Source organism: Schistocerca cancellata, chromosome 5 (genome assembly GCF_023864275.1).
Source record: "Schistocerca cancellata isolate TAMUIC-IGC-003103 chromosome 5, iqSchCanc2.1, whole genome shotgun sequence".
Lineage (NCBI taxonomy): Eukaryota > Metazoa > Arthropoda > Insecta > Orthoptera > Acrididae > Schistocerca > Schistocerca cancellata.
Window position 1 is genome coordinate 74,589,443 of NC_064630.1, and position 23,141 is coordinate 74,612,583.

The window sequence follows — 23,141 nt, forward strand, 5'->3', positions numbered from 1 at the left end:
TTTACGGTTCACCAAATTGTTACGCAAGATTTGATGATGAGGAAAGTTCGCGCAAAATTGGTTCCCCGAGTGCTCACCGCTGAACAAAAGCAACAACGAGTGGACGTTTGCTGTGAGATGTTGAATGTTTTGGAAAATAATCCACACTTTTTAGACAATGTAGTAACAGGCGACGAATCGTGGACATTCCAGTACGACCCGGAGACGAAAGCCCAGAGCTCGGAGTGGCACACACCGGCATCCCCGCGGCCGAAGAAAGCAAGAATGTCAAAGTCCCGCATCAAGACAATGCTGATTGTGTTTTTCGACAAGCGGGGGTTAATTCACAAAGAGTTTGTCCCTCAGGGGAAGACTGTCAATGCCGAATTCTACAAAGAAGTCCTTCATCGATTGCACAGAGCCGTCAAAAGGAAGCGACAGGACCTTGCTCAACACTGGCGTCTCCACCACGTCAACACTCCGGCGCACACAGCGTTCCTCGTGACCTCCTACTTGACCCGAATTGGAGTTGATGTTTTGCCACAGCCACCATACAGCCCTGACTTGAGTCCTCCTGATTTCTTCCTATTTCCGAAGGTCAAAAGATGCCTGAAGGGTCAGCGTTTCGACGATATTACGAACATCCAACGTTCTGTCACGAAGGCACTAACTGGGATAACTCAAACGGACTACAGTGGGGCCTATGAAGCTTGGAAAACGCGCTGGCAACGTTGTGTCGACGCCCAAGGCGAGTACTTTGAAGAATATTAACGTTTTGTACAAATTGGATCAATAAATTTGTTTTTCTAGACTGAGTCCCATTACTTATCTACCACACCCTGTATAACTGGTTATGTCGTTGTGTCAACATACGAACACATGGAGGTGGTCTGCTAAGGAGCTCCAAGTTCAACAATGCACGATGAACGGTGTGCTCCGAAACACTTGTGCGTGCACCCGCATTGTGCTCTTTCAGCAGAGATGCCACAGGTCATCATCTATCCTACTTTAAGGCAGACAAGCCTCCGAATCAGAAGTTATGTGAAGACGTCCAACCATTTGTGTACTCTACGGCCTTGGCCCCTTACCTAGCTTGCATTTATCGTGAATCTCTCATCCAGAACAAAGTCCCAAGCGACTGGAAAAAGGCGCAAAAAAGGTAAAAGAAAGGACCAGCAAAATTACAGACCAAAATCCCCAACTTCTGTTTCCTGCAGAATCTGTGAACATATTCTCAGTTTGAATATAATAAACTTTCTTGAGTCTAAGAAGCTTATGTCCACGAATCAGCGTGGTTTTAGAAAGCATCGCTCTCGCACAACTCAGATTGCCCTTTACTCACATGATATTCTGAAAACTTCTGAAAACTGGATGAAGGGCAACAGGCAGATTCCGCATTTCTAGATTTCTAGAAAGCATTTGACATGGTGCCCCATTGCAGGCTCTTAACGAAGGTACGAGCATACTGAATAAGTTCACAGATATGTGGGTACCTTGGAGACTTCTTAAATACTAGAACCCAGTATGTTGTCCACGACGGTGAATGTTCATCAGTGACAAGGGTGTCATTAGGAGTGCCCCAGGGAAGTGTGATAGGACCACTGTTGTTCTCTATATACAGGGTGATTCAAAAAGAATACCACAACTTTAGGAATTTAAAACTCTGCAACGACAAAAGGCAGAGCTAAGCACTATCTGTCGGCGAATTAAGGGAGCTATAAAGTTTCATTTAGTTGTACATTTGTTCGCTTGAGGCGCTGTTGACTAGGCGTCAGCGTCAGTTGATGCTAAGATGGCGACCGCTCTACAGAAAGCTTTTTGTGTTATTGAGTACGGCAGAAGTGAATCGACGACAGTTGTTCAGCGTGCATTTCGAACGAAGTATGGTGTTAAACCTCCTGATAGATGGTGTATTAAACGTTGGTATAAACAGTTTACAGAGAATGGGTGTTTGTGCAAAGGGAAAAGTTCTGGACGGCCGAGAACGAGAGATGAAAATGTAGCACGCATCCAGCAAGCATTTGTTCGCAGCCCAGGAAAATCGACTCGCAGAGCTAGCAGAGAGCTGCAATTCATATTTCAGCAGGATGGAGCGCCACCACATTGGCACTTATCTGTCCGTAACTACCTGAACGTCAACTACCCGAGGCGATGGATCGGCCGCCAGGCAGCCCGTGACAGAGCACTTCATCACTGGCCTCCAAGAAGCCCTGATCTCACCCCCTGCGATTTTTTCTTATGGGGGTATGTTAAGGATATGGTGGTTCGGCCACCTCTCCCAGCCACCATTGATGATTTGAAACGAGAAATAACAGCAGCTATCCAAACTGTTACGCCTGATATGTTACAGAGAGTGTGGAACGAGTTGGAGTAACGGATTGATATTGCTCGAGTGTCTGGAGGGGGCCATATTGAACATCTCTGAACTTGTTTTTGAGTGAAAAAAAACCTTTTTAAATACTCTTTGTAATGATGTATAACAGAAGGTTATATTATGTTTCTTTCATTAAATACACATTTTTAAAGTTGTGGTATTCTTTTTGAATCACCCTTTATAATAAACTTTCTTGAGTCTAAGAAGCTTATGTCCACGAATCAGCGTGGTTTTAGAAAGCATCGCTCTTGCACAACTCAGCTTGCCCTTTACTCACATGATATTCTGAGAACAGTGGATGAAGGGCAACAGGCAGATTCCGCATTTCTAGATTTCCAGAAAGCATTTGACATGGTGCCCCATTGCAGGCTGTTAACGGAGGTACGAGCATACTGAATAAGCTCACAGATATGTGAGAGGCTCGAAGACTTCTTAAATACTAGAACCCAGTATGTTGTCCTCGACGGTGAGTGTTCATCACTGACAGGGGTGTCATTAGGAGTGCCCCAGGGAAGTGTGATAGGACCACTGTTGTTCTCTATATACATACTCATAAATTATTTGGCAGTCAGCATTGACAACAGTCTACCGTTTTTTGTCGATGATGCCGTGGTGTATGCCGAGGTGTCGAAGTTAAGTAACTGTAGCAAGATGCAAGGCGACTTAGAAAAAATTTCCAGTTGGTGTGATGAATGGCAGCTAGCCCTAAATGCGGAAAAATGTAATTTAATTTGGATGAGTGGGAAGAACAAACCTGTAATGTTCAGATACAATATTACTAGTGTCCTGCTTGACATTGTCGAGTCGTTTAAATATCTGGGCGTAACGTTGCAGAGTGATGTGAAGTGGAACGAGCCTCCTAGATTTGTTACCAGTAGGTTCAACAACACGTAAGTGTTATGGAGATGCTTCGGGAAGTCAAATGGGATTCCCTTTATGGAAGGCGACGTTCTTTTCGAGAAACACTACTGGGAAAATTTAGAGAACTGGCATTTGAAGCTGGCTGCCGAACGATTCTACTGCCGCCAACATACATCGCGTGTAAGGACTGTGAAGATAAGATATGAGAAATTAGGGGTCATATGGAGGTGTAAAGACAGTCGTTTTTCCCTAGCTCCATTTGCTAGGAGGAGGGAAAATGACAAGTAGTGGTACAGGGTATCCTCCACCACGCATCGTACGGTGGCTTGCACCGTATCTATGTAGTTGTAGATGTAGATCTGGATTTAAAGCTTAGTGGTAGTTTCAATGTTCTTCTACCTTTTTTCGTAGACGCTCGCGACACTAGCACATGACAGTTCGAGCATTTCCGTCGTTTTCGAGATACTCCTTAACAGGCTCTGCGTAATAATAATCTGCCCTTTGTGAAAGTGGCTTTAGCTCAATGTATTTCTCCATTTACAGCCCATATCTTCTCTAGGGTGATCCCCCGGCCGTATCTGCTCCGCTTACATCCTTCTGTTACGGTGTAACATGCACGCAACACCACCGCGCGACATCCAACGTTGCGTCTTCCAGTGGTCATCATGATATGGCTCATCAGTGTATTTTGCAGACAGTATTCACATATACGACTGAATGTACCTGCAAAACTATATCATTGTACAATGCATAGTTCAGGAGATATGAAGTCATAAACATTGACATACGTCAAAAACTAGTTTTTGTTCAAAATGGAACGCAAATTACAAGTGGCAGCCAGTTATAAGGCGCTAATACGCAATAACTGTCGTATCCTGTCCGCTCGCCGAATATAGGGTGCCTAGAAAGCTGTTTTTCGGATAGTTAGACAACAATTAGACCAAATCTTATTAATGGAGTTTATTACAGTAAGTTAAATTGACAATACTTAACTTTGCATTTTCACAAAGAGGTGTCGCAAGCAACTGGCGATATGCAAATAATCAAAGTCCTTTGGTACACATAGAATTTCAATGCAAGCAAAACACAACAGTTCATAAGTCACGGCTAAAGCGTTTGGATGACTTCTCATCTTCTAGTGTGACCGCGGACAGGCGGAGCAGCGCTTATATTCTCTTTGTATAGGGGCCTCTCCTGTCGTGGTGTCGTCCTAGTCAGACTAATATTTGCTGACGTCGTCTCACAGTCCTCTGCGCTGTAACGTTCCATGCCAACGTGCCGGCGCTTGATGTTACGCCATAACAATAGCAGTCTGCAAACTGCACTAAAATTATGCCATTTCTCTTCAAATGGGAGCCAGAAATCGAACTAAAATTACGCTACTTCTCTTCGAATGCAGGCTGGAATGCAAATAAAATGATCTAAAACATGTTTTATAGCATTCTGCCCAAGATAACTACATGAAGAGCCAAAGAAACTGGTACACCTGCCTAATATCGTGCAGGGCCTCCGCGAGGACGCAGAAGTGCCACAAAACAGCGTGGCAAGGTTTCGACTGATGTCTGAAGTAGTGCAGGAGGAAATTGACACCATGAATCCTGCATGGCTGCCCATAAATCTGTAAGAGTACAAGGGTGCGGAGATCTCTTCTGAGCAACAAGTTGCAAGGCATTCTAGATATGCTCAATAATGTCCATGTCTGGAGAGTTTGGTGGCCAGCAGAAGTGTTTAAACTCAGAAGACTGTTCCTGGAGCCACTGTGTAGCAATTCTGGACGTGTGGGGTGTCGCATTGCCCTGCCCAAGACCGTCGGAATGCACAGTGATTCAAAAAAAAATTCAAATGGCTCTGAATAATATGGGACTTAACATCTGAGGTCATCAGTCCCCTAGAACTTAGAACTACTTAAACCTAACTAACCTAAGGACATCACACACACCCATGCCCGAGGCAGGATTCTAACCTGCGACCGTAGCAGTCGCGCGGTTCCGGCCTGAAGCGCCTAGAACCGCTCGGCCACCATGACCGGTGGAATGCACAAAAAAAATGGCTCTGAGCACTATGGGACTTAACATCTATGGTCATCAGTCCCCTAGAACTTAGAACTACTTAAACCTAACTAACCTAACGACAGCACACAACACCTAGCCATCACGAGGCAGAGAAAATCCCTGACCCCGCCGGGAATCGAACCCGGGCGTGGGAAGCGAGAACGCTACCGCACGACCACGAGATGCGGGCGGTGGAATGCACAGTGGACATGAATGGTTGCAGGTGATTAGACAGGATGCTTACGTGTCACTTGTCAGAGTCGTATCTAGACGCATGAGGGGTCCCATATCACTCCAACTGCACATTCCCCACAAAAATACAGAGCCTCCACCAGCTTGAACAGTCCCATGGATTCATGAGGTCGTGTCCATACCCGTACACGTCCATCCGATCGATACAATTTGAAACGAGACTCGTCCAACCAGGCGACATGTTTCCAGTCATCAACAGTCCAATGTCAGTGTTGACAGGCCCAGGCGAGGTATAAAGCTTTGTGTCGGGCAGTCATCAAGGGTACACGAGTGAGCTTTCGGCTCCGAAAGCCTATTTCAATTAGATTTCGTTGAATGGTTCGCACGCTGTCATTTGTTGATGGCCCAGCACTGAAATCTGCAGCAATTTGCGGAAGGGTTGCACTTCTGTCACATTGAACGATTCTCTTCAGTCGTCGTTGGTCCCATTCTTGCAGGATCTTTTTCTGGCCGCAGCGATGTCGGAGGTTTGATGTTTTACCGGATTCCTCATATTCTCGGTACACTCGTAAAATGGTCGTATGGGAAAATCCCACTTCATCGCTACCTCAGAGATGCTGTGTCCCAATGCTCGCGCACCAGCTATAACACCACGTTCAAACTCACTTAAATTTTGATAACCTGCCGTTGTAGCAGCAGTAACCGATGTAACAACTGCGCCAGACACTTGTCTTACATAGGCGTGCCGACTGCTGCGCTGTATTCTGCCTGTTTACATATCTCTGTGAAACTTCCTGGCAGATTAAAACTGTGTGCCTGACCGAGACTCGAACTCGGGACCTTTGCCTTTCGCGGGCATGTGCTCTACCGTCTGAGCTACCGAAGCACGACTCACGCCCGGTACTCACAGCTTTACTTCTGCCAGTACCTCGTCTCCTACCTTCCAAACTTTACAGAAGCTCTCCTGCGAACCTTGCAGAACTAGCACTCCTGAAAGAAAGGATATTGCGGAGACATGGCTTAGCCACAGCCTGGGGCTGCAGAGTGAAAATCTCATTCTGGATACATATCTCTGTATTTGAATATGCATGCCTATACCAGTTTCTTAGACACTTCAGTGTTGAAACCAGTGTCGAGTGTTTAAATGATAGGCAGCCACGCTAAAATCAACTCGGAGAAGGGACACAGCTGTCTGTTTATGAATCTGCTTGCTTTGATGTGACATCATTCCTTCCGGCACCAAGAATGTTATGTTGCTCACAGCACCGCGTCAGAATTTTTATTTGAAAATGCAAACATAGAGCACGAGGAATTTTTGAAGAGCAGTTGATGTAATGATGTCCTGGCCCCCATTCGCCTCTGTAGCTCGGCGCTCATCGCTACAGATTGCTAAGCAAAATGGCCTGGATTCGATTACCGGCCACGCCGAAGATTTTCTCCGCTCGGGGATTGGTTGTTGTGTCGTCCTTACGTTCGTGTCGTCATATTTGACTTTCCACTGTGGAGATGGCTTTTTGGGCACGTCTTAAAAGCCAATAATAATGAAAAAAATAAATAAATACCACAAACAATGAAATATTGGTAAATATTTAAGGGCAAAAAAGTGGTCAACTGCATCGAGCGTCAGTTCATCGACGTCGGTTCGATTCCCACTGCTGCCATCATTTTTCTTTTATTCCTCACAATGTTAAACTATCTACATAAATTCAGTTTGATTTCATTTAGATTACATCATGGTCAGGCAGTGAATCTGAATTCAGATACTGGATTGTAAGGTGTACCCACGAGCAGATAAAGACTCAGATTACAAATTAGTTTTGATAAAGAGTAGGAAGTAGTTTGACAGAATCAATGCGCAAAGAAATGGGATACAAAAGTACTAAGGAATAAAATGATGCGCTTGGAATTCTCTGAGGCTATAGCTATTGCGATAAATAATAGCAACGCGAAATGGCAGCACGAAAAATATGAAGAAATTGAAGAAGAAATTACTGTCGCAAAGACTGACTCAGCATATAGAAAAGTCAAAACAACCTTCGGTGAAATTAAAAGGAGGGATGGTAATTTTATGAGTGATATGGAATTCCACTGTTAAATGCAGAGGAGAGAGTGGACGGGGAAGGCTTGTCTGATGACATGATAGAAGAAGAAACAGTAGTCGATATAGAAGAGACAGGGAATCTAGTATTAGAGTCAGAATTTGAAAGAGTGTTGGCATACTTAAGATCAAACATACACTCCTGGAAATTGAAATAAGAACACCGTGAATTCATTGTCCTAGGAAGGGGAAACTTTATTGACACATTCCTGGGGTCAGATACATCACATGATCACACTGACAGAACCACAGGCACATAGACACAGGCAACAGAGCATGCACAATGTCGGCACTAGTACAGTGTATATCCACCTTTCGCAGCAATGCAGGCTGCTATTCTCCCATGGAGACGATCGTAGAGATGCTGGATGTAGTCCTGTGGAACGGCTTGCCATGCCATTTCCACCTGGCGCCTCAGTTGGACCAGCGTTCATACTGGACGTGCAGACCGCGTGAGACGACGCTTCATCCAGTCCCAAACATGCTCAATGGGGGACAGATCCGGAGATCTTGCTGGCCAGGGTAGTTGACTTACACCTTCTAGAGCACGTTGGGTGGCACGGGATACATGCGGACGTGCATTGTCCTGTTGGAACAGCAAGTTCTCTAGCCGGATTAGGAATGGTAGAACGATGGGTTCGATGACGGTTTGGATGTACCGTGCACTATTCAGTGTCCCCTCGACGATCACCAGTGGTGTACGGCCAGTGTAGGAGATCGCTCCCCACACCATGATGCCGGGTGTAGGCCCTGTGTGCCTCGGTCGTATGCAGTCCTGATTGTGGCGCTCACCTGCACGGCGCCAAACACGCATACGACCATCATTGGCACCAAGGCAGAAGCGACTCTCATCGCTGAAGACGACACGTCTCCATTCGTCCCTCCATTCACGCCTGTCGCGACACCACTGGAGGCGGGCTGCACGATGTTGGGGCGTGAGCGGAAGACGGCCTAACGGTGTGCGGGACTGTAGCCCAGCTTCATGGAGACGGTTGCGAATGGTCCTCGCCGATACCCCAGGAGCAACAGTGTCCCTAATTTGCTGGGAAGTGGCGGTGCCGTCCCCTACGGCACTGCGTAGGATCCTACGGTCTTGGCGTGCATCCGTGCGTCGCTGCAGTCCGGTCCCAGGTCGACGGGCACGTGCACCTTCCGCCGACCACTGGCGACAACATCGATGTACTGTGGAGACCTCACGCCCCACGTGTTGAGCAATTCGGCGGTACGTCCACCCGGCCTCCCACATGCCCACTATACGCCCTCGCACAAAGTCCGTCAACTGCACATACGGTTCACGTCCACGCTGTCGCGGCATGCTACCAGTGTTAAAGACTGCGATGGAGCTCCGTATGCCACGGCAAACTGGCTGACACTTACGGCGGCGGTGCACAAATGCTGCGCAGCTAGCGCCATTCGACGGCCAACACCGCGGTTCCTGGTGTGTCCGCTGTGCCGTGCGTGTGATCATTGCTTGTACAGCCCTCTCGCAGTGTCCGGAGCAAGTATGGTGGGTCTGACACACCGGTGTCAATGTGTTCTTTTTTCCATTTCCATGAGTGTAGATAGATAACATTCCATCAGAATTTCTAAAATTATCGGAGGAAATGGCAACAAAGCGACTATTCACATTGGAGTGTTTAATGTATGAGTCTGCGGTATAACACTTGACTTTCGGAAAAAAAATCATTCACACAGTTCTGAAGATTGCAAGAGCCGATAAGTGCGAGATTTATCGCACAATCATCTTAATAGCTCAAGTTTCTGATAAGAGTACTATCTAGAAGAATGGAAAAGAAAGCTGATGATGTCATAGATGACGATCAGTTTGGCTTTAGGAAAGGTAAAGGCACCAGAGAGGCAATTCTGACATTGTGATTGATAATGGAAGCAAGACTAAAGAAAAATCAAGACACATTCATAGGATTTGTGGACCTGGAAAAAGCGTTCGACAATGTCAAACGGTGCAAGATCTCCGAAATTCCAACAAAAGTAGAGGTAAAGATGGGTAATATACAATATGTACAAGAGCCAAGAGCGAACAACAAGTGTGGAAGACCAAGAACGAAGTGCTCAGATTAAAAAGGGTGTAAGATGGGGATGTAGTATTTTGGCCCTACTATTCAATCTATACATCAGAGAAGCAATGACGGAAATGAAAGAAGAGCTCAAGAGTGGAATTAAAATTCAAGGTGAAACGATATGAATGGTATTAACAGTCCAGTGAGTACAGAATATGGACTGAGAGTAAATCGAAGAAAGACTATAATAATGAGAAGTAGCAGAAATGAGAACAGTGAGAAACTTCACACCAGAATGTATGACCACAAAATAGACGAAGTTATGGAATTATGCTATCTATACATCAAAAAAATATATATATAGCACAAGGAGCAAGGAGAACATATAATGCAGACTAGCACTGGGAAAAAGGGCAATCCTGGCCAAGAGAAGTCACTAATATCAAACATTGTCGTTAATTTGAGGAAGAAATTTATGAGAATGTACATCTGGAGAATAGCATTGTATGGTAGTAAAATGTGGACTGTGGGAAAACCAGAAAGGAAGAGAATCGAAGCATTTGAGAGGTGGTGCTACAGAAGAATGCTGTCAATCATGTGCACTGATAAGGCAGGGAATGAGGAGGTTCTCGGGAGAACAGGCAAGGAAAGGAATACATAAAAAAAACACTGACAAGAAAAAGGGACAGGGTGGTAGGACGTCTGTTAAGTCATTAGGGAATAAATTCCGTGGTACTAGAGCTAGCAGGAGAGGCTAAAAGCTGTAGAAGAGGACAGAGAGAGTAGTAGGGCAATGGAGGTCTTGGCACACTTTTGATATCAAATTGATATCAAACTAATTGTGTAAATTAATTAATTGATCAATTAATATCCTCTCCTCCTTGTGATGTCATGTGTTTCCCCAGCTGTCAAATGTCCCCTTCCCCCACCATTCCTCTGGGAAATTCCCATCCCTTCCCACCACTCTGCCCCTCCTGCCACAGAGAAAAAAAATGGCAGGGAAAATCACTCAATCTGTGTTGGATTTTGGGACTGGGAGACTCTTACAACAGTAGGCTAATACATCATTAAACACATTGCATTAAACAACTTAAGGCATTGGGAGACTGTAAACAATTTTCAGGGATATTATTTATTAAAACACTTTGCAGGAGACAAGGCAGTGCATAATATTGTTTATCTGACCAATTTGTAGGGATGGCTTATCACAAAAAAATAGTAAATCTACATCGGATGCTCCCTCCATCTGCAAGTCGAATTAAATGAAATGCTGTGTGGGCTTAATTTATATTTGCTGCTCAGCTGAGAGGTGTTAAAGCATTTACTTTTTATTTTCCTCACTTTTCAAAGCACAGTTCTACAATGGGAAACACACACTGGCGTCTAAGCATAGATGGGAAAATCAGAACAATTACATATCTGAAAGTTCATGAGATATTTCGAAACCCACAAGAGATTGTGAAAAAAAACTCAGGTACAGAGAGTGGGGGGAGGAGGAGGAGGAGGAGGAGGAGGAGGAGGAGGAGGAGGAGGTGGTGGTGGACAAAGAAAGAGGGAGGCGGAGATGGACAGAGACAGGGGAGAGAAGCAGGTTAGGACGTACATCAAATTAGCATACATGTTAGAAAATGTACTTTCTCTTTTCTTTCTTTTCCGTTTAAGCAAACTGAGCCACAGCAAAGCATGGCTGGGCACAGCTAATTAATTATAAAATTTCAGAATATTTAAACAATACATAAAATTAATACATTGAAGTTAGTTATTAATACTGCCATTGTAAGTAAAAAGGCTATGTCATCTTGCTGTAGCAAATTGGTTAAATTGTACTTGACCTGCCACTGCAAATTAAATTACCCAGTCCATATTCATCCAGTGTTTCATAAGCACAGCCCATGGCAACTTTGAACAAACTTGCATAATTTCAAACTTTTTCTTGCTTGTGATTAACATAAAATATTTTCATGCTAACTCATTTGTAAAGTTATCAGACTTTTAAAGTTTTATAAATGGGAATTCTGTTCTTTAAAGAATCAGGGGTTTACTGATATGTAGCTTTGAGTGAATCATTGGTAGCTGCTAAGTCATAATTTGCACCCGGCTGCAGTTCTCACAGGCCGGCCGCGGTGGTCTAGCGGTTCTGGCGCTGCAGTCCGGAACCGCATGACTGCTACGGACGCAGGTTCGAATCCTGCCTCGGGCATGGGTGTGTGTGATGTCCTTAGGTTAGTTAGGTTTAAGTAGTTCTAAGTTCTATGGGACTTATGACCTAAGATGTTGAGTCCCATAGTGCTCAGAGCCATTTGAACCATTTTTTTGCAGTTCTCACAACAGACATCTGTGAAACACACACTCACATTGAGCTGGTATTCAGCAGAAACAGCATTCTAGTGGTCATTCTGTCACCATTGAATGTTGCAGTAGTTTCCCAGGCTTGTGCTGCTGGTAGACTAGTGAGAGGCTGTCATTCAGTTTCGTGTCCAATGACCTGTACATACTTGGTCAAAAACTTGTTCTGGTCTGTGTTCGCACACTGTATCACTCGTGTGATCACATGCAGTCTTGTCATGCTGATGGCTGCAACTTGATGTGTCAGCTCGGCAAGATGTGAGGTGGTGTCCTTCAATCTGTATCTGCCAAGTGTGTAGTAAACACGTGCAGAGTAGCGGCTGCGGATACCTGATCCACAATTTCTGCCATCTTGCTCAGGTTTGCCTCTTGCATTACTGAGAGCAGGGTGTAAGGCATCTCCAGCAAGCTAAATATCCATGTGGATCCTAGGAGTGGGTCTGGTATGTCCGGTCCAGCCAAGTTACAGAGATGTCACGTGAATTGTGAATGTTTCCTGTCACCAGTTTCCTCCCTGTGCAACAAGTGTCCTAAGCATTACATGTTAGAGAGGGAAAGCTACCAAATGAGCTTGCTTTTCAGTAATTTTCCCTTTCCAGAGGCACATGTGTTTTTGATAAAGACCTCACTGTGAGAGCTGTACAAATATTAACTGACTTGGATAATAAAATAAGATATAACAACACAAACATATAACTCAGACAAGAAGGAGCAGATAAAAAAAATGTGAGTAAGTCACTAACAATCATCAGTATCATTTCAACCATCACATATTCCTTTACACAGTGGTTTAAAAAAAAAAAATTAAGTGGATGGAGTCATTATGTTCTGTAGTGAGAAATGAACTTACATAATTAACAGCAAATCATTTATTGTTTTAATCTATAATGAGTAGCTGTTAAAATTTATGGATAACTTACATGCGACTGAAATTTTGTTTTGATTTTTCTAGGCAGCAAATTTGATGCTGTGAGGGATCTAATCATACCTGGTATTATTGTGATGACTATAGGAGCAATGGTGTATCTTGGTATCAAACTCTTCTGCAACTGGTAAGTTGTGTTATTATCAATACCATTTTGCTTTCTCCAGTTGATGTTTGTAGCTTTGTTCATTGAATGAGCTAAAGATGTGGGGCACTATATCAAATAAGGTACTAAAAATAAGGTAACCATTTTTTGCAATCATACGGTTTCCTTTTCCCATTAGTCACTACCATCATTATTTGCACCATTTATGAGTGCAAAATATTTTATTTGGTCATATTTAAATATTGTAATGCAAACCGAGAATTCTTTCCTGAGACATATTTATCTTGTGAACTAGTTTTTGTCTTACAAGGCCATTATAGTACATTAATTCAGTGTTCTATAATTATTCATTCCTGAGACAGTGGTAACCAATGACTTGTGATTGTACTTTTCTTGTTAATTTTCATATTCTTTGTTGATATTCATAATATCTATACATGTGACAGGCACTGAATAGTTATGACTTTATGGGGTTTTCATAAATGTGACTTACTAACTCCCGTGTAGGTGACAAAGCTAGATAGTGGTTTGAATAGGAGAATACCCAGATACATACCATTCCTGTGCTACAGGAAATACATTTAAAAAGTGTGTTCCACTCTCTACATCAGCTGGCTGAAAAAAGACAGTTGTTAAATGGTAATTATCAACTTATTACATTTCTATCTAAGTACCTAATGTAGTACCAGTGTCCAATACCAGTCACTGTTGTAGCACTGTAAACTGGTGAGGATCATTGGTAGGAGAGAAATTGAGTGTAAAATGTGAAATCTAAATAATATATACTTCATGTGTACTGTATGTTGTCATTGGACTTTGTTGCAATACTGGTTAGCCTGTTAGAAGTGTAGAAATTACCATAGTCACATTAAATTACTGTTGCTGTTGCACCCACCTGATGTAGAGTGGAACACTTTGTTTTCATGTTTTCTCCGGTATAGCAGAAACTGTTCAGCCCTTGATATGAGTTTCTATTCACATATTTATCTGCCCTTTACTGTCAACACATCATAGAAGTTAATAAACTCAACTCACATTTGGTAAACAGAAATTAAAGATTCACTAACTGAACTGACCATCTATGTTGCAAGTCACAGTCACGGTCAGAAATCATAAGCAAATAAAAAGGATAATTTTGTTTTCACCACATGTCAGACATTTTAGTATCTTTGTTAGCAGTATAATTATACTGCTTGACTTGTCTAATGAAAATCTTCATAAAACATATTTCTATATTCTGTGTGTATCTATATTTCACCTGTTTATTTTCACTGCAGTACAAGTATGATGACAGTTTCTATATCACTGTGAGATGATTCCACAACAAAAAAATAAAATAATTAAATGAGTTTGTTACTGGCAGTTGATAACAGTTCTTAACTGGAGTATGTATCACAATGTAATGTGTGGAAATATTCATTGCCCTCTACTGAATACATCTAATACATCTACAATTCCAAAATTAATTACTTTGACTATGATTAACCTCATTTACTGTTGTTGTGGTGGTCTTCGCTCTAAAGTCCAGTTTGATACAGCTCTCTATAATAGTCTATGATGCAAAGTCATCTTCATTTCTGTATAACCACTTCGTTTGAATTTGCTTACTGGTCTCCCCCTACATTGTTCCTCCCCTCCCCCCCCCCCTCTCTCTCTCTCTCTCTCTCTCTCTCTCTCTCTCTCACACATACACACACACACACACACACACACACACACACAGAGTCTTCCATGACTATCCCCCTACATTGTTCCTCCCCTCCCCCCCCCCCCCTCTCTCTCTCTCTCTCTCTCTCTCTCTCTCTCTCTCACACACACACACACACACACACACACACACACACACACACACACACACACACACACACACACACACACACACACACAGAGTCTTCCATGACTAAAGCTGATAATTCTTTGATGACAGGATGTGTTCTATAAACCAGTCCTCCCTATAAGTCAGGCTTTAACATAAATGTGTTTCAATTCATTGGATCCTCATTAGTTATCCAGTCTTCCAGTCTAGTCTTCAGCATTTCCCTGTAGCACCACATTTCAAAAGCTTGTTTTCTTCTTGTCTGCACTGTTTATCATACACATTTCAATTCTGTTCAAGGCTACAGACAAATACCTTCAGAAAATCTTTCTTAACACCTAAATTTGTATCCAACAATATTATGAAAAGGATAGAGTGCTACTCAGGTCGTAAATGAGATGTTGAATCGCAGGCAAGCATAATGAAAATACTGCCATACATACGAGGTATTGGCCAAGAGGCCTTCTTCCAAAGTAGAAAACTCACACACATCCACTCAAACACAACTCACACATGTGACCATGGATAGTCCCAGTGGTAATGTGTGTGTGAGTTCTACTTGTGTGGCTGTGAAGGTGTTTTTTACTTTGGAAGAAGGCATTCTGGCTGAAAGCTTAAATGTACAGCAGTCTTTTTGTTGTGTCTGCTTGTGACTCAGTGTCGAGTCCATAAGGTGAGTAGCAATCTATCCTTTTCATGATGTTATTTTTCCATCTGTGGTGGTGCTGCGCTTTGCAAAGTTTCACTCACTTGGTGGAATTTCTTCTTACTTGTACACCTCCTTGAAGTTACTGACCTGCAGTTCTCAGCCGGAAAAAGCTATAGAAAAAACAGCTGTACACATCATAACGTCAAAAATTGTTTTGTCAGTGGAAGGAATAGTTAACTGAAAGTAGTTATGTGCATAATATTTCATTCTATTATGGTAAGCTTGTATACACCAGTTACTACCAAGCCTTACTCTAAGCTGTAAAACGTCTGAAAAGTTCACATGTACACCTCATTCATAACTGTAGCCAGTTTATGGTAATTATGAATTACCTTACACAGAAAGTTTACAAACAGATCATTTCTTTTAGAATTGCTCATTCAAATGTTGCTAGTATCAGTCTCATGGAACAAATTGTTCAAGTTCGTGAGAAAGCAACATGCCTCAAAGTATTCAGATACTTTAAAAGTGAGCAAAAGTTCTGTGCATTAACTCAAATTCTCTTCTACACTTTACAGCACTTCTCAAACATTTTTGGTACCAAAATATCACAATATTAACAATTTTCAATGGAGCACATATCAATAGGTCTGATCACTGTGAGATCAAAGCCCTGACTCTACTCTTCTCTCTACACAAAAGAAGCTTCTAGTTCCCTAAAAACATGTGGATATGCTAATTTCTCACTGGCAGAGAAATGTCACAGACAGTTGGAAAGCCGCATCAAGCCCGCTCAACCCCATGCATGTATACAGCACCAATCAAAATTTGACACTGCATCAGAACAGTAAATCAACATAAATAAATTTTGAAAATCCACAAATATAAATTTAATTCCCTCTTAACAAAAGTACTTTATGGAAATTATAATCTGCTTTCCCCAGTACCATAAACTGATGAAATAGTTTCTAATAAATTCCCCAGCACAAATGACTAACACACACGTCATTCTTGAACATTCCTCACATGACCAGTTACTTCACTGTGTAGTATAAAAGCTTTACATAAAACAGTGTTTCACATTCAGACCTTCTTTCACTCTCATGATTAAACACAATAATAGTAGTAATAAATAAATAATTAGAAAATCAAACAAACAAAACTGGAAACAAAACTGACAGTATTTTGACAGCAGTTCAAACAGTGTCTGTCAGCTAGTGAGCTCTACCATATCACATAGATACTACATACACCCGAGCCATCTGATACCACCTGTCTTGCATGTGACTCATACTGCATGTCTAATCACTGCTGTAATGTCCCATCTGAATAGGCATGATGCAAGGTGCTATGCCTCACAGCCTGGAATTTCCGTTGTTCAAATTTATATTTAATATTAATAAATCTCTCTCTTTCAGAAACGCTTTTCTTTCTATTGCCAGCCTGCTTTTATATCCTCTCTGCTTTGGCCATCGTCAGTTATTTTGCTGCACAACTAGCATACCTCATCTTCTAGTTTTATTGTCTCATTTCCTCATCTAATTTCTTCAGGATAGCCTGATTTTATTTGACTACATTCCAATACCCTTGCTTTACCTTTATTGGTAATCATTTCATAACCTCTTTTCAAAAAACTATACATTCCTTTCATGTCTCTCATAGAATTACCATGTCATCAGCAAACTTAAGAGTTTTTGAATGAAATTCTAGCATGCCTTATTATAAATCTCCCATAAGATGTGACTGAGCTATTTCTCTGCACTATCCTTTCTTCTACGAGTGCTAGTCCCACAAATTATGTAACAGAACTTCTGTGAAGTTTGGAAAGTATGATAGAGATAGCGGTGGCAGCAGATCTGTGAGGACAGGTTGTGAGGTATGCCTGATTAGCTCAGCCAGTAGAGTATTTGATCACAACAGGCAAAGATTCTAGTTTTGATCTGTCAGGTCTCAAAGTTTCCCTTGACTTTAAGTCCCTATGCAAATTTCTTCTTAGTTTCCCTTATTGCTTATTCAACATATGGCTCGAGTAACATCAGGGATATGTTCCAACCCTGTCCCACTCCCTTCTCAATTACTGTTCCCTCTTCATACTAAAGTTGGTTGCTGGGCTGATTATTCCCATACAGCCTCCCCCCCCCTCCTCCCACCCCTCCAAATCTCTCCTCCGCAGCAGAACACTGGAATGTAAGGAGACTGAAAGTTTATTTACTGTCTGGCTCACTCGCTGAGTAGCAGTCGAGGGTTGAGCATCGCTCCTCTCACTCGCGTACTGTCAGCCATAGGCCCCCGCTTGCATGGGAGTAAAAACAGAAGTGATCTCCGGCTCTGTTTTTATTAAAACATTGACGGGCACTTGCGCCGAGGTCTTAGCACGGACGGCACTTGGAAAAAATTTTGCATGGCATCGCCTGGCAGAGTTGTTGTGTCTTCTCGTCGTTGTGGTATGTCGAGCTTGGGTGGCGCCTTGGGGTCGCACTCCAAGGGGAAAAAGCACTCCACCACCCCCATCCCAACCACTTCCACACCCTCTGAGGAGCCTGCGCCCCCGACAGCACCTGTCGTCGTCCTAGGAGGGGACCAGGAAACACCGGCACTGGAAGGGAACCCCATAACCGGGCAGGATTCGGATGGTTTCGTGCTGGCGAGGAAAACCTTTAACCATCCGTGGCTCCCGCCGGCCCGGGGAGTGGAACCCACCCCGAACAGGTTCCAGGTGGTGGCCGATGAGCCAGAGACACCACAAGACACAACAACACAAACACAAAATCAGATCACCCACCACCTCCCTCCGATCGTCGCGGAGTTCACTCAGAATTACGAGGAACTCTTCGAAATATTAAAAACAGCAATCGGGGGAGGCAATTTCAAGGCAAAACCTGCTGGTGGTGACAAAATAAAAATAACATTACTCACACTCGAGCACTACACTACAATAAAAACACTTCTCAACAGCAAAAACATACCCCACTACACTTTCCCCACAACAAAAACACGTAATAAAAACATAGTCATCAGAGTCCTACCAAGACGAGTGGCCCCCCAGGCGATCAAAACAGACCTGACTGCCCAAGGGTACGTCGTCAAGGCAGTCCAACAGATGGGAAACATAGGGAGCAAATGGCCCCTGTATCAGGTCACACTGCCGGATGTCCCACAAAACAAATGGGACATTAAGATGATCCTGGCGGTCCCTGTGACCACTGAACCACTGCGCCGAAAAACAAGACGGTGCAGTGCCTCAGGGCCTCAACCACATTGTGGCACACTGCTCCATGGCAGTGAGGTGCAGAAAATGCACCGAGGCCCATGACACAAGAACTTGCAACATAAAACACACGGATCCGCAAATAAGGTGCACGCTGTGTGGCAAAAACCACACAGCGGGTTACCAAGGTTGTAAGGTCCATAAAAGACACACACAGCAGGCAAAGGGCGCAAAGGCGGCCCCCCACACACGAAAAGAAAACACCACGAACCCATCCAGACACACAAGAAACCAAAATATGACAACACACACAGACAAGGCCTGGGTAAAACCAAGGCCAGACACACCAAGGGCAACATATGCGGAAGTGGTTTCTCCCCCGAGGAACCATGAAAGCATTGCCCAACCACCACAACACCAGACACTATCACAAGAACAACACCGGGAAATACACAGCAACAACGACCAGGTCCACCATGACAGAGAAAGACCTAGGGAACCCCACACACACTCCCCCCCTCCCCCATGGATCAGTTGTTAGGCGTAATGGTGCAGACCATGAACCTTGTCATGGAGATGATGAAGGAATTCAGGGAAGCCCAGAAGCAGAACACACAGATCCTCGCTGCCCTTCAGGCAACAGTCCAGCAGTCGCTCCCCTCTGCGACTTCCTCAGTAGTATCAAAACCCCATCATGAATAGACGACCAGACATCCAAGGCCTGACAATGTGCGTCTTTAACGCAGACAGCATTGTTAATCAAGAGGTCGAGTTCAGAGAACTCATGAAGGAGTTCTCCATCGACATATGCATGATGGGGGAAACCCACCTAAAACCGGGAATAAAAGCGACAGTCCCCAACTATGTTAGCTATCGCAAAGACAGGCCAACCCAAGGTGGAGGAGTGGCCATATACATAAAAAGAGGGATCCCCCACCACCGGGTATTCTTACCAGCTACCAATAAAATCGAAGCAGTGGCGGTGGAAGTAACCACTGCCACTGGACCCCTAACAATTGTTGCAGTCTACCGACCCCCACATGACCAGATAGATGAGGGAGACATAGCTGCTTTAGGGCAAATTGAAGGCAAACTCGTAATAGGGGGAGACTTCAATGCCAAACACCCTGACTGGAACTCTAGAGTAACCTCCAGAGCAGACGCCAAACTGCAACAACTAGCTCGCACCCACCACTTCGAAACATGGGGTCCAGTCGAGCCCACACATTTTCCGAAAAACGGAAGCAGGCCCGATGTGTTAGACATAGCTCTCACTAGGAGGATCGCAGGATTTGTGACCGCAAGGACAATCAACAGAATGTCCTCCGACCACAACCCAGTGATTCTAGAAGTCGATGTGGGAGAATGGGTAGCACTCCCATGGTACCAGACGTCTTACAAACACACAGACTGGGAGCGATACCAAGAATCTGTCGCCTCTGATATTGCTCGCGCTCCGCCACCTACTGCCGAAACAGTAGAACAAGCGCTACTAGACTTGACAGGCAGCGGAAGAGGCCACCCCACCACAAAGGGATGGCCCTCCACCGCAAATACAGCTCCCGGAACACTTGCTAGCTCAAATCCGACACAAGAACAGAGTGGCAAAAGAGTGGAAGATCACCAGAAATCAGGCCACCAGGAGGCTGCTCAATCGTCTACAGAGAGAACTGAAGGTAGCGCTCAATGAGCACAGAAACCAGCAATGGCAAAACCGCCTCACAGCTCTCATAGTAGACGATCATACACTATGGCAAGCAACCAAACAATTCACAAAAAGACGCGCTAGGATGCCGCCACTGCACGGTGACCGGGGACTGGTCTACAGCCATGCTGGGAAGGCCAACGCCCTCGCCGACTCCTTTGAGAAGCAGTTTCAAACGGCAGAACCCCAGGATGAAGAGTATGAAGAGGTAGTCAGTCGTCAACTGGCCGTCTTCCTCAATGCGGAGGAGGACCCAGAGGATGAACCCATACCTTTTGCCCCCGAGGACGTGGCAAGAGTAATCAGGTCCCGCCCTACAGAAAAGGCGCAAAGGCACGATAGTGTCACAAACCAGTTAGTCAAAAAACTCCCACCCACAGCGATCACACACCTCGCGAACGTCCTCAACGAGATTACTCGTTCCCGCGAGTTCCCAGCTTGCTGGAAACATGCAGAAGTGGTCACGATACACAAACCAGGGAAAGACCCTCTATTCCCGCAGCACTACAGGCCGATTAGCCTCTTGTCAACTCTCAGCAAGATCTATGAGCGCCTCCTGCTAAGACCCATACAAGAACATATTACCAGAGAGCAAATTCTGCCGGATTTCCAATTTGGATTCCGGCAGAACCACTCTGCCCCACAACAGGTCATGAGAATGGTTGAAGCAGCCACAGAGGGCTTCAACCACAGAGGCTACTGCGGGACAGTGCTACTAGACGTAGCCAAAGCCTTTGATTCAGTATGGCAGAGAGGGCTACTCTACAAGTTGTACACACAAAGGTTTCCTGGGAGCATAGTTCAGCTGATCAAGAGCTACCTCAAGAATAGGACTTTCTCCGTCAAAGTAGAAACTGCCACCTCCACCAGAAGGCGTATTCGTGCCGGGGTGCCACAGGGATCGGTCCTGGGGCCCGTATTGTACAGTTTGTACACTGCGGACACTCCAACGGCCCCCCTGATGCACACCGCGCAGTACGCGGACGACACAGCCTTCTACACAAGAAATGTGAACAAGGACCTGGTTATTCGTAGGCTACAAAGGGTTTTAGACGACACAGAAACCTGGGCCCGTCGCTGGCGCATCACCATCAATTCTGAGAAGACGCAGGCAATGCTGATTACCCGAAGGCTCGGAAGGCGCGAACCTCCTCAACGTCCCCCCCTCCACCTCCACCTAAATGGAACCCAACTCCCCTGGCACAGAACCGCCAAGTACCTTGGCGTAACCTTGGACTCTCGTCTTACGTGGAAACCCCACATAGACGAGGTCCACAGGAAGGTCTGCACCAGAATGTCCATCCTATACTCTATCCTGAACACAACCAGCTCCCTTCCCTGCCCAGTAGCAGTAAATGTATACCAGGCCCTGATCCGGCCGGTAATGGAGTATGCGTGCCCTGTCTGGGGATACGCAGCAAAGCAGCACCTGGACAAACTCTAGAGGCTGCAGAACCGTGCCCTCAGAAGGGCACTGCATCTACCTCTTGGATTCCCCACAGACGACCTGCACGCCGCAGCCGAAACCCCACTCCTGAGAGAGCATTTCCAGAATCTGGTAAGGGCCTTCTATGAAGGTTCCTCCAGATCCGGAAATGCACTCATCCACTCCGTAGGTCAGTATGACATGTCCCGCGATAAGCACAAGCGCCCTATGACGATCTTCGACGATTAAGTCAAAGAGAAAATCCCAATACCCAATCCCTAATCCAGTTCCTTCCCATATAACACCAATCATCTCGCCTAGCTCTGGCAAGTACCAGACACATTCACAACAATTCATCACGTATCACAGACACCAAAAATACACTCCTGGAAATAGAAATAAGAACACCGTGAATTCATTGTCCCAGGAAGGGGAAACTTTATTGACACATTCCTGGGGTCAGATACATCACATGATCACACTGACAGAACCACAGGCACATAGACACAGGCAACAGAGCATGCACAATGTCGGCACTAGTACAGTGTATATCCACCTTTCGCAGCAATGCAGGCTGCTATTCTCCCATGGAGACGATCGTAGAGATGCTGGATGTAGTCCTGTGGAACGGCTTGCCATGCCATTTCCACCTGGCGCCTCAGTTGGACCAGCGTTCGTTCTGGACGTGCAGACCGCGTGAGACGACGCTTCATCCAGTCCCAAACATGCTCAATGGGGGACAGATCCGGAGATCTTGCTGGCCAGGGTGCCACGTTGGGTGGCACGGGATACATGCGGACGTGCATTGTCCTGTTGGAACAGCAAGTTCCCTTGCCGGTCTAGGAATGGTAGAACGATGGGTTCGATGACGGTTTGGATGTACCGTGCACTATTCAGTGTCCCCTCGACGATCACCAGTGGTGTATGGCCAGCGTAGGAGATCGCTCCCCACACCATGATGCCAGGTGTTTGCCCTGTGTGCCTCGGTCGTATGCAGTCCTGATTGTGGCGCTCACCTGCACGGCGCCAAACACGCATACGACCATCATTGGCACCAAGGCAGAAGCGACTCTCATCGCTGAAGACGACACGTCTCCATTCGTCCCTCCATTCACGCCTGTCGCGACACCACTGGAGGCGGGCTGCACGATGTTGGGGCGTGAGCGGAAGACGGCCTAACGGTGTGCGGGACCGTAGCCCAGCTTCATGGAGACGGTTGCGAATGGTCCTCGCCGATACCCCAGGAGCAACAGTGTCCCTAATTTGCTGGGAAGTGGCGGTGCGGTCCCCTACGGCACTGCGTAGGATCCTACGGTCTTGGCGTGCATCCGTGCATCGCTGCGGTCCGGTCCCAGGTCGACGGGCACGTGCACCTTCCGCCGACCAC

At 45.1% G+C, this 23,141-nt stretch overlaps 1 protein-coding gene across 1 annotated transcript in view; it reads left to right on the top strand.

Annotated features, from left to right (window-relative positions):
• The window catches only part of LOC126187933 (uncharacterized), a 466,086-nt gene that overhangs the window by 427,695 nt on the left and 15,250 nt on the right, over window positions 1–23,141 (top strand). Inside the window, exon 4 of the mRNA XM_049929298.1 lies at window positions 12,872–12,971. Within this exon, the coding sequence (XP_049785255.1) occupies window positions 12,872–12,971 (100 nt within the window). The remainder of the gene's footprint in view (window positions 1–12,871; window positions 12,972–23,141) is intronic.